This window comes from Nymphaea colorata, chromosome 1 (genome assembly GCF_008831285.2).
Source record: "Nymphaea colorata isolate Beijing-Zhang1983 chromosome 1, ASM883128v2, whole genome shotgun sequence".
NCBI classification, from domain to species: Eukaryota; Viridiplantae; Streptophyta; class Magnoliopsida; order Nymphaeales; family Nymphaeaceae; genus Nymphaea; species Nymphaea colorata.
In genome coordinates this window covers 2,538,416-2,549,187 of record NC_045138.2, presented here as the reverse complement: position 1 = coordinate 2,549,187, position 10,772 = coordinate 2,538,416, and the positions used below count along the sequence as shown (strand labels likewise).

General features: G+C 39.2%; 2 protein-coding genes across 3 annotated transcripts; both read left to right on the top strand.

Moving 5' to 3' along the window:
• Positions 1–4,351, top strand: LOC116245881 (60S ribosomal protein L19-3). Of its 2 annotated transcripts, none has more exons than XM_031617478.1 (5): positions 1–125; positions 1,551–1,670; positions 2,337–2,773; positions 3,928–3,965; positions 4,057–4,351. In XM_031617478.1, the coding sequence occupies exons 2-5, from the start codon at positions 1,559–1,561 to the stop codon at positions 4,076–4,078; spliced, it is 609 nt and encodes a 202-aa protein (XP_031473338.1). In that variant the 5' UTR covers positions 1–125; positions 1,551–1,558; the 3' UTR covers positions 4,079–4,351. The 2 variants fall into 2 exon arrangements, with proteins under 2 accessions (XP_031473338.1, XP_031473339.1); XM_031617479.2 differs by lacking the exon at positions 1–125 and adding an exon at positions 157–241.
• A 2,621-nt stretch (positions 4,352–6,972) lies between these two features.
• Positions 6,973–7,929, top strand: LOC116264586 (syntaxin-124-like). Its single transcript, XM_031644899.1, has one exon. It carries the CDS (start codon positions 6,973–6,975, stop codon positions 7,927–7,929), a length of 957 nt encoding a protein of 318 aa, XP_031500759.1.
• The last annotated feature ends 2,843 nt before the right edge of the window (positions 7,930–10,772 follow it).

Here is a 10,772-nt window from a genome sequence, read left to right as displayed (position 1 = left end):
ATCGGGACCTAACTAAAAATATTTTGTACCACAGAAACCCTAGAAATCTTGCATCTCCGTCCGCCGCTCCCCATCCCCATCAGACACAGGGAGAGGGAGAGAGAGAGAGGGTGTGTGGATCAAAGGTACTATTTTTTTCTCTATTCTTATGCATCTATTGCAGCATCGTAACAATTTGGTCTGAATTCACAATTTTTGATGATTGTGTGTTTCAATTTTCTCCTCGTACGGTGCTGATCCAGTGAGTGAATATTGTTCGGTCGCTGGGTTTTTTAGCATTTCACGGTTCGAGAGTTGGGGGATATTTCTCATTGCTTGGCTTGTGGGATGGCTAGGGGTTAAGTAGTTTGGGTTGAGTGCTTTGAATTTAAGTTAAGTGCGTCTTATCTGCTTTTAAGCTGAGTAAGTTTAATCTGCAAGTTTCCGGGGACTGGGTTCCGAAATTTGGCTGGATGAGTCTCGAATTGCTTCATTTGTTTCCGTTCTTGCTTCAGGTCCAGATCCTCTTTTGACGGTTGAAATCAGAAAATGGGGTTCACAGTTGCGATATTTTTTATTCTTTTTTTTTTTATGATTACTATTCCATAGTTTCTTCCACCTGCCATTGTGTTCGTTTTATTTCCTGACAAACTTTTGCTTGCCTGTTTTGTGCGGCTTCCGAACCGGAAAAAAAACTTATAATTTACCGTTGTATCTTCTATTTCGTCTCTCTTTCTGTGATGATAAGTCCTTTTATTTTGGATGCACATACAAGGTCTGCTTTTTTTCTTTAACTTCTATTGTACCTGAGATCTTACCCAAGCTTCTTGGGTAATATACACGGCATATCCTTTGTTACGTAGTTATAGATTGATTATTTCTTTACGATGATGAGGGGAACTTTATGTGCGCGTGTATCTATAAAGTTATAAACTGAGTGATTAGGATGTAGTGTTTCTAAGACATCAATCTCTTCTGTGTCGGAACTGATGTTGGTAGTTGGTACATGCATTTATTTATCGGCTATATGCTTTTTTCCACAATGTAACGATTGAATAGTACATCTGACTTGTTAGTTATTTGCAAATAATTTTGCCGCACAATGTAATGTCTACTTGGTCTAGTTTTGTGTATTTGAGAGTCGCTTTTTTGCTACATTCTGGTCATTGGTTATTTATGTGTAGCTTTGTTTGTGTTGGTAACAATTTATGTTCTAATGTGAATTATTGGGAATATTTTGCAGTCACGTATGCTTAAGAAACTCACACGAGATCGTCTCTAAATTACTTTTATGTTTTTCCAGTTTCATGGGGTTGTTTGGTTCTGTTATTCCTTATAATCATTTTACTCGTTGATTTTCTATGCTTATATTCTATCACGTCAAACTGGTTTATGAGTTTTGAATAGCTCCATCCTCTATCGTTGCTGATCACTCACATCAGTAACTGTTTTTAAAATACTCCTGTTCTTCTTGCTGCTAAGTTTGTCATATGGGGAGCCTGCTTGGGAGCTCATTTTTCTTCATTTTTTTGCTCTGTGCCTCATTCCTATTTCTGCCCTTGCTGATGCAGATCTAGAAATGGTGTCTCTTAAGCTGCAGAAGCGCTTGGCTGCAAGCGTTCTTAAGTGTGGTAAAGGAAAAGTTTGGCTTGATCCCAATGAAACCAGCGAGATCTCCATGGCCAATTCTAGTAAGAATTTTGTCCTTATTAATTAAGAAATGTTCAGAAAGTCAAGAGTTGAAAAAATGTCTTAACTTTAGAAAAAAAATATCTTGTTCCTTTTATGATATCTGTTGCTCTGGCTTTCGTCTTCTAAAGTTGCTTCTGTGGAGTTTACTTTGCCATATGATTATTGGAGATGCATTTGCATCTGTGTGAACCTGTCTATCCCAACTTAACCATCTTATCTATTATACGGTGGACAAATTGCAATAGTACTTGATAGATTACATTTTTACTTGTTTTTTACTACAGAACCTTTGTTTCTTCTGTTGTCAAAATTTCTTACATTCTTATTACTTGATTAAGCTTGGGAGTGCCATGGAAAGCTAGTGTACTTCTCTTATTGTCAAATTTATTATTTCATGCGCTTCTTTTATGTCAAAATTGAATTGTTATTTTGAAGAAGGGTTACTACATGTGGCTTATGGATTATAGTCAGAGCAAGTTTGAAAAGGACTTTAAATTATAATCTCGCTGTTTGATTCCATCCATGGTCCCACCTATCTACGCTTGAGAACAACTTCGATATTGGTAATAACTACTTAAGAAACTAACAAAGTTAATCTCGCGGAAGTAATGTTGGTCAAGTTGTTCAAGGAAAATAGTCATTCAGCTTTACAATATTATATGCAGGGCAAAATATAAGAAAGCTGGTTAAAGATGGTTTTGTGATAAAAAAGCCATCCAAAATTCATTCACGCTCACGGGCTCGTCGAGCTTTGGAAGCAAAGAGGAAAGGAAGGCATTCAGGATATGGTAAGCGTAGAGGTACTAGGGAGGCTAGGCTGCCGACCAAGATTCTTTGGATGAGGAGGATGAGGGTGCTCCGTCGCTTGCTGCGCAAGTACAGGGAAGCAAAAAAGATTGACAAACACATGTACCATGACATGTATATGAAGGTGAAGGGTAACGTTTTCAAGAACAAGCGTGTGCTCATGGAGAGCATACACAAATCAAAAGCAGAGAAGGCAAGAGAGAAAACCTTGTCTGATCAGTTTGAAGCGAAGAGAGCAAAGAGCAAGGCAAGCAGGGAAAGGAAGATTGCACGAAGGGAAGAGCGCCTTGCCCAGGTTTGTTTCTCATTTTCTTGTTGCTTTAAGATGTTTCCCATTTTTAGTCGCTTAAGTGTCTTCTTTATTCTAGGTTCACCTCAAAGTCTAATAATTGGTGATGATCAATATATTATAACTTGGCAAGATTTAATGCAATGATTGGGTTTAATATCTTAAATGTGTTACAGTCAGTAATCCACATAAAAACATAGGAACTGTTAGTAATCTATGTATGGTTTGCAAGATGGAGTGAGATGACTGGATGTTTGGATTGCACTAAGGTCTCGGTTTCGATTCCATAGGGCAATATCAGAAAAAAAAAAGACAGAAAAAAAAGTAGAAGCATGATAACTTATCCAGTCTACAGTTTATGCACGTGGCCTTTTAAACATGTTGCGAGAACTAAGATTTAGAAGCAAGATGCCATTGTTTCTTTTGGGACTGGTCCTTCCTGGCCTTTTGAACGAGGATTTATGGGGGACGGCCTATAATGGTCCAGAAGAACATTGGATACTTAGCTGGGTCTGTAGGAACCTAATAGGAGAGTGACTTCTGTTTTGTAGGCATGGAAGTAGCAGAAAATTAAGTGTGTTGGTCGTGGCTGATAATTTTGCTTCATTAACTTGATAACACATTTGCAAGCTGAACGAGGTTCTGGGATTATGACTTCTTAGGACACCAGGTTACCGTTCAGCAAGCAAACCTGTGCATGTGTTGTACGTTGTTTTTGACCATCTGATTTGCATTCATCTAGACATACATATATATGTGGAATCGGGGCCACATCCACATGCATTATCAGTATTCAGTGGCTTATGAAACCATTTTTTTGTGAAGTATCTGAATTAGTCAGTTAGTCTGTTGCAGATGCAATCTACATAGTTTGCTCTATGATAGGGGCATGTAGTGAGGCTTCAGATGCACTTCAAAAGATGAACGCCCACAGTGCCAGGATTTGATTGCTCATAAAGTCATGCTTGTAATTTTTATACACCAAATGATGATATCTGTTTTGATCCATTGTAACTGAGCGATGTTGAAGACATAAGCACGTACGGACTGAAGCTATTTTAGGTTTTCGAGGGGTTCACAACTTGAACTATTTTCCATATGTATGATTTGATCAAGAAAAACAGAATCTGATCTGTCAATGCTGCCTTTTTCTGGAACAGGGTCCGGCAGCTGCTCCTGCATCACAAACAGCAGCAGAGTAATTGATTAAACCGCTGAATTCATTTCCATTCTTTTCAAATTGTTCTAGTTTTGTATGGTTTACTTTCAATTTCTTGCTTCAATTTCAGGGCACCTAAGAGAAAGAAGTAAATCCTCCAATTGATTCCCCATTGAAGACCAAGTTTTCATGATCCTGATGAGCTTGAAGATCAGGCTTCTGGTGAATGTAGCCATCTAAGGAGTAGGATGTATAATGAGTTTCTGAACATGAATCTATGTCGAATTTTGCCCTTGTAGGATAATTAGCAAGTGATCTTTTGTTTTCTGTTTTTGCAAGTCTTTATGTGACGTATGAAGGAATCACTATATATTTGTTGAACATTAAATGCTTGTTCCTTAAAGTTTATTAGTTTTACAGGGTAACTGATACTGTGTTTCAGCTTTCTCTTCCTATGCATTATCTGTCTATTCGTAAGTGCGTTTGATTTACCTTCATGACAGTTGTCCAGAAGAGCGTCCCTTTATTAGGAAAACCAAAAAACATGCCCCCCATCTTTTGAGCTCATGGCCAAGAGGCGGGGCCTTATTCTCTCTTATTAAGGAGAATAGTTTGCTCGTGAACGATGGGATTGAAAATGGTCAAATTAATGGCTGTGTGCAGGTTCTCAATGGTTCCACACATGTATTGTTGACTAGATATTGCCATAGAAACAGAAAAATCTATGATAATCCAAATAATTGATTTCAATGCTGACTGCATTTTTCTTGTCTCTTCTCAACCATATCGTAATTGGTTCATGCTACTGTCTGGTTTAGTCTGCTGGCTGATTAGAAATGAAAGTAACCATGGAATTTGTTCCTTCGTAAAAAATGCCGGAAATTTACGCTTCGCTTTTGTGAAAATGCTATTGATTGTGCAACATGTCTCCTGGTTAATTTATCTGTCAAAAAAGGGGAACTTCAAACAAAAGGTAAAACAGCAAAATCATGCAAAACCAGTACTGTTCTAACTATTGAGATTCTTATAAACCAAAAGAAAAATCACGGAGTGGAGAAGGAAAATCAAGAAAAACCGCTGCGTTAGACTTTAACTAACATTCGAGGCTACCCACTCAGCAAGGCGGTTGGGAGTTGGGCCCAAAGGCCCTCACATTTCACAGACTGTATTTGCGACTTGCAGGATGAATGCAACGTGCAGAACTGAACCACGCATCTTCTCCATGTTGATCCTCGGCATTATTTTGAAGCATTCCTTTCTCTTATAAGCAGTCCCTTATCTGCCTGTAGGATTGCTCGGCAATTGCAGGAGGCTCCATGTAAGTATGACTCTTGAAAGAGAGGTTACAGAGCTATTGGAATGCAGCAGTTCGAGTATTTTTTTTTTTTGGTATAATAACGTCTGATGTGAATTTTATTTGAGGTCTAACAACCCACTATCTGAAAAAAAGGTTGCAATGCCCTTCTCTTTGCCTCTAAGATCCTGAGTTGCATTAGGGTTTATGTGTTCGCCCCATTCTTGTAAAGTGTTTTTGTAATAACCTGACACACTCTTGAGCTCGAGCTTCTGATTCGGCGGATCTCAAACTGCCCTCTAGCAGTTTCGGCTCTAACCTCAAAAAGGCTAAAAATCAGAATAATCATTATTTAATAACCCTTTTTATAAATATTTGAAGATCCCTCACAATATACAAATCCACTTCCTTAAGGCACACGCATCCGTGTGTGTTAGACCTTATGTCCGAGTGTTAAACCGATTATGATACCACTATAACAACTTGACCTACTCTTGGTTTTAAGCTCCTGATTCGGCGAATCATACCCTGTTCCCTAACAGTTTCAATTTCAATCCCAAAAAGACTAGGAACCAAAACAACCATCTATTTAATAACCTCTTTTACAAGTTTTGAAAATTTCTCACAATCTTTAACACTAAATTTTTTGGGTGTTACAGTTTTATAGTTTTATAAAGAGAAATACACTCTTAAATTGGGCTGTTTATTCTGACATTTCTCTCGACCTACAGTTTTTTGTGTATAATGGTAATTGTCCTTATGATTATTGTGGGTATTAGGCACAGTGTCATTTTCTATATATATATATATAGAAAATTTTTTAAGTCATACTTTTGAAATATTTAGGCTCTAATTATAGATTTTTAAGTTCTTTTCCGTTTCCTTTTCCCCGGAGGGCGAGGGAAATCACAACTATTGTATGTCTTGCCCATACACTTTTTTCTATCATTTTCTTTTTTTAACTTCTACATCAGTATGAGACTTTAGTCTATCTGTCCTTTGTCTCCCCCATTAGAAAGTCCCTCCACTTATTGGGCCTCAGTCAAAGCAACGTACACTCTGATTATTGAATTACAGCCCTTTCATCTAAAGCTTTAAAGTCAAATAACTTAGTCAAATGCATAAAAGCAAGTTGAGATTATAGGTTTTTAAGTCAAACTACTAAAAAACTTATGTCTAAATGGGTTTTATCAAATTATAGAGTTAGAGACACCAATTGCGAATGATCTTTATACTTTTTATAACTTTCTTTTCCTCTACTGCTTTCATTTGCATAAAAAACCGGAAATTTCATTGGAAAATGCACAGTTTGACTCTCTCTCTTGTTTATAGGAGTAGCACAACATGTGGGGAGATCCTAGATAACATGATGGGCACGACCATCATCCTATCTGTATCATAAATTTTAGTTTAGAAAAAGGTGTGGATACCACAATAGAATGTTCTGTTCACAAAGATTATCAGATACAGGTTGCAGAGCCATGGTTCTTCCTTCATCCACTTCTTATTCTCCTCTCTTGACAACCCAATTCCTAGTCATCCCATACAATACAAGTTTGTCTGATCAGAGAGAGGTAGAGAGAGCTTCTGTCTCTAATTCCTTGTTGAAGCGCAGCAATCGTAAACTTTCATGGGGAGGGAGCTACAGCTTCTCCCTCCTTAAGTCGCAGCAATCCAGAGCTTTTCTCTCCTTAAATTGCAGCAACCATAAACTTCCACGAGAGAGAAAGAGAGAGAGAGAATTATTTGAGGATGAACGACCTCATCTCCGGATCCTTCAAACGTTCATACACAGATCTGAAAAGGCAGGCAGAACATGACTTGGAGTTTGGCGGCGGGGTGGTCGGCCCTGCCCCAGGAGGCGGCACCGCCAGTGACGACGACGGCGGAGCTGACCTCGACCACTTCTTCCAGGTGGTGGAGAACGTCAAGGAGGACATGCAGTCCATGGAGAAACTCTACCGGCAGCTGCAAGCCGCCAACGAGGAAGCGAAACGCGCCCACGACGCTGCCACCATCAAGGATCTCCGCTGCCGGATGGATGCGGACGTGGAGAAGGTGCTCAAGCTCGCGCAGCTCATCAAGGCCAAGATCACCGCGCTCGAGAAATCTAACGCCGTCCACCGCAACATCCCCGGCTGCGGTCCCGGCAGCTCCGCCGACCGGACCCGGACGTCCGTTGTGGGGGGCCTGGGCCGGAAGCTCAAGGACACCATGGACGACTTCCAGGGGCTGAGAGTGCGGATGGCGGCTGAGTACCGCGAGACCGTCGAACGGCGCTTCTTCACCGTTACCGGCAAGGCGCCGGACGAGCAGACGGTGGAGCGGCTGATCGAGACCGGCGAGAGCGAGAACTTTCTCCGGCAGGCCATACAGCAGCAAGGCCGGGGACAGATAATGGACACCATTTCTGAGATTCAAGAGCGGCACGACGCGGTGAAGGAGATAGAGAGGGGTCTGCTGGACTTGCACCAAATCTTCCTGGACATGGCGGCTCTGGTGGAGGCGCAGGGCCAGCAGCTCAACGACATAGAGAGACACGTCGCCCATGCGAGCTCCTTCGTGACCAATGGCGTTGTTCAGCTGGAGACGGCCAGGGAGTACCAGAAGAGCTCCAGGAAGTGGACCTGCATCGCCATTGCTCTCGGTGCGGTGGTCATCGTCATCATAGTCATACCAGTGGTAGCTTCCTTGAGAAGATCATCTTGAACTCTATGGCCAAATTGATGGTGTTGCTCTGTCTCTCTCACTGCTAGCTAGGAGTTATCATGTAATTCATCCATGGCTTGAATCTCTGATCTATGGTCTTCACTAGTTCTTGCATTCACTCAAAAAATTTCTGTTGATGGGTGCCTGGTTTCTGGACTGGGGGGTGGTGGGTCATTCATTTTAGTTGTTTATGTTTTAACAGTATATGGCCAACTAATTGTTGTTCAAGTAATGATGCAAAGTGCATACAAAGACGCCACTCCTTCATCTCCTTCTCCTTTTTCTTTCTCTCATTACTAAACAATTACAGCAGAAATGGTGCTATTATAATTTTTTCACTTGCCTATTCCTAAGTTTGTGTTCTAATATACTCATAGCCACACTTTTTGTTGCTCGGAATGGACATAGCATAGCTCAAACGGACAAAGGCAAGTTAGGCAGCTTGCGGTTAGTCCAGCTGTTGGTAGATATGTTTTTTACTGAAAAGTAGGTAGGGCTGCATGGTGAGCCAAGCCAACTCAGGGCTTCTCGAAAAAACTCAGTTAATGCTCGACTCGTTTATAAACGGGCCGAGTTTGATTTTACAAAGTTACTCGAAATGATAAACGAGTCAAGTTTGAGTTTTAAGAACTCGATTCGTTTGAACAAGACTTGACTCGCAAACCCATACTCTATATAATACTGTCAAAATCGGCTCACTGGTTTTAACTTTTAGAGTAAAAACAAATTTTTACAAGTTATACCAGTTACATGAGTTAACGTCAAATGAGCTAATGCTTAAACGAGTTAAATGAGTCAAGTTCAAGCTCGATTTTGTTTAGTCGAGTCGAGCTCGAACTTGCTATAAGGAACTCGATTCAATTTCGAGCCGAGCTCAAGTTTTTTGAGCCAAGTCTAGCTCGAGCTAGATAAGCTCGGGCTCGACTCAACTCCTGTACAGCCTTACTAAAAAAGGGATGAGTCCTATGCACAAGTTAAAGCACTTGGCAATCTCACCACCAGGTATCAACACAACTTTTGACCCACGAAAAAGAGCTAAAATTCCCGCATGTGTGGTGGCACTAATCATCTCGCTCAGTAGGGCAAGCCCCATTTTTGTTATTTCTTTCTTCAAAAATTTCGAATATATTTTGAATAACAAAAAAAAAAATACTACTTGTGATTTTCTTAATTACGTTTACATTGCTTCATGAAAACTGCCACCTAAAACATGAAGACTTGAAGTGAATTGCCATCCCGAAAAATAGAACAAATCCACATATATTGTGTTCAGTGCTACCAAATATCATTAAATTACGTTTTTTACATTTTAGCTAACAATATTTTCTGTTTTCCAAGTTAATTATAGTTTACTTTAAGCCAGGCGTTATTTGACAGGTAGTTTATTTAAATTGTGATCCTTATTAGAAAAAATTGTAAAAGGCGATCGGTTTGTTGAAATTACAGGCAAAAGGTAACACCGACACTGAAAATTTCCGTTGAAGACTTAAAGTTGATTAACAAAATTTCACCCGGATGAGTTGGTGTTTTAAAGTCAGTCATAATGCAAGCATATGACCAGAAGTTAATTTGATAGAACATTTTTTTTTTTGTTATCTCCTTCTTTTATCTTTGGCAGGATGCCTGATACACCTAGCAAGATTCATGGCTGCCATCGTCTTTAACAAGAATCATATGAACAGAACATTCCAGTTATAAATACACTTTGAGGATACATGCTTTAGAATTCGAACAAATGCAACTCAATTCGAAATCGTAGCTATTAATGGTTCAGATATATCGTATCTATGATTCAAATCTGAATTCAAGAAGTTGAACTTAATAAGAATTTCACATGCATCGCAAAGTTGATGGCTAGTTGCAGATATTAAATCATGAAATCGTATTAAACAATTTGCTGGGTACCATATTCACTTCTTTGGGATATATTATATGGTTTTCTTATTTTTATATATCTGAATCAATTATGATTCCAAATCAAATTAAGAAATATCCTAATATATAATAGCCACATCCAATTCAAATCAGATCTACTGACATCCTCTTGGCTACATGTATAAGGGGATTTGATCCCCTTCCACCCACCCCCTTGCAAACCCGAGTAAAAGGTTTCCTAGTGTTAAAGCGGTAGCCAAGATCAAAGTAGCTTCTTACTTGATAAACAAAGAACAATTATGGATATTGACCCCAATGTAACATTTACATTTCAGATATATATAGATATTGAAATGGAGGTATGATTGTAGAGATAAACGAGAGAGAGATGAAATTATGTACTTAAAAAGTGTAGTTTATGAAAGTTTTTTAATAAATTCTTTTGCTATTAAGGGCAAAATAATATTTTCAAATATATTTTAACAGTCTTGATTCCTGAAGCATGCATTTGTGAATTATTTTCTACTCAATCAGGTGGTTGTACTTCTGTAAACATTGAGATATTAATTGTGACAAACGATGAGCAGTTATTTGTGAAGTTTTTTCCCTGATGAGTACCCAAAAAAAAGTGGGAGTACTGGCAGAATGGAATGGAAGGAAGATACATGTTATATTTGAAAGTGAACTGCTTCAGCAATAACCTGCTCTTGGTTTCAACTTTCATTCCCCTATTTTTCCGCCACTTGATTTGTTAAAATCATGTTGGCTCAGTATCCACTGGTTCAAAAGCCAATAGTCAAACCTTTTTATTGCAATGTTTTTCTTTTTTTCACTTAATACATATTTTTAATCATCACTGGTAGCGGGGAAAGAAGCGAAAGAAGCAATCCATATAAAGTTTTGGCGGCGGTAAATGATGTGGTTAATGAGATTGGTAAATCGGTGGTTCCTTGCTAAATTTTGTCACC

Excerpts from the sequence above, each read along its gene's own strand:
- LOC116245881 (XM_031617478.1), top strand. The coding sequence starts at position 1,559 with ATGGTGTCTCTTAAGCTGCAGAAGCGCTTGGCTGCAAGCGTTCTTAAG. Across the intron at positions 1,671-2,336 it reads GATCTCCATGGCCAATTCTA|GGCAAAATATAAGAAAGCTG; the intron begins GTAAGAATTTTG and ends TATTATATGCAG. Across the intron at positions 3,966-4,056 it reads GCATCACAAACAGCAGCAGA|GGCACCTAAGAGAAAGAAGT; the intron begins GTAATTGATTAA and ends CTTCAATTTCAG.
- LOC116264586 (XM_031644899.1), top strand. The coding sequence starts at position 6,973 with ATGAACGACCTCATCTCCGGATCCTTCAAACGTTCATACACAGATCTG.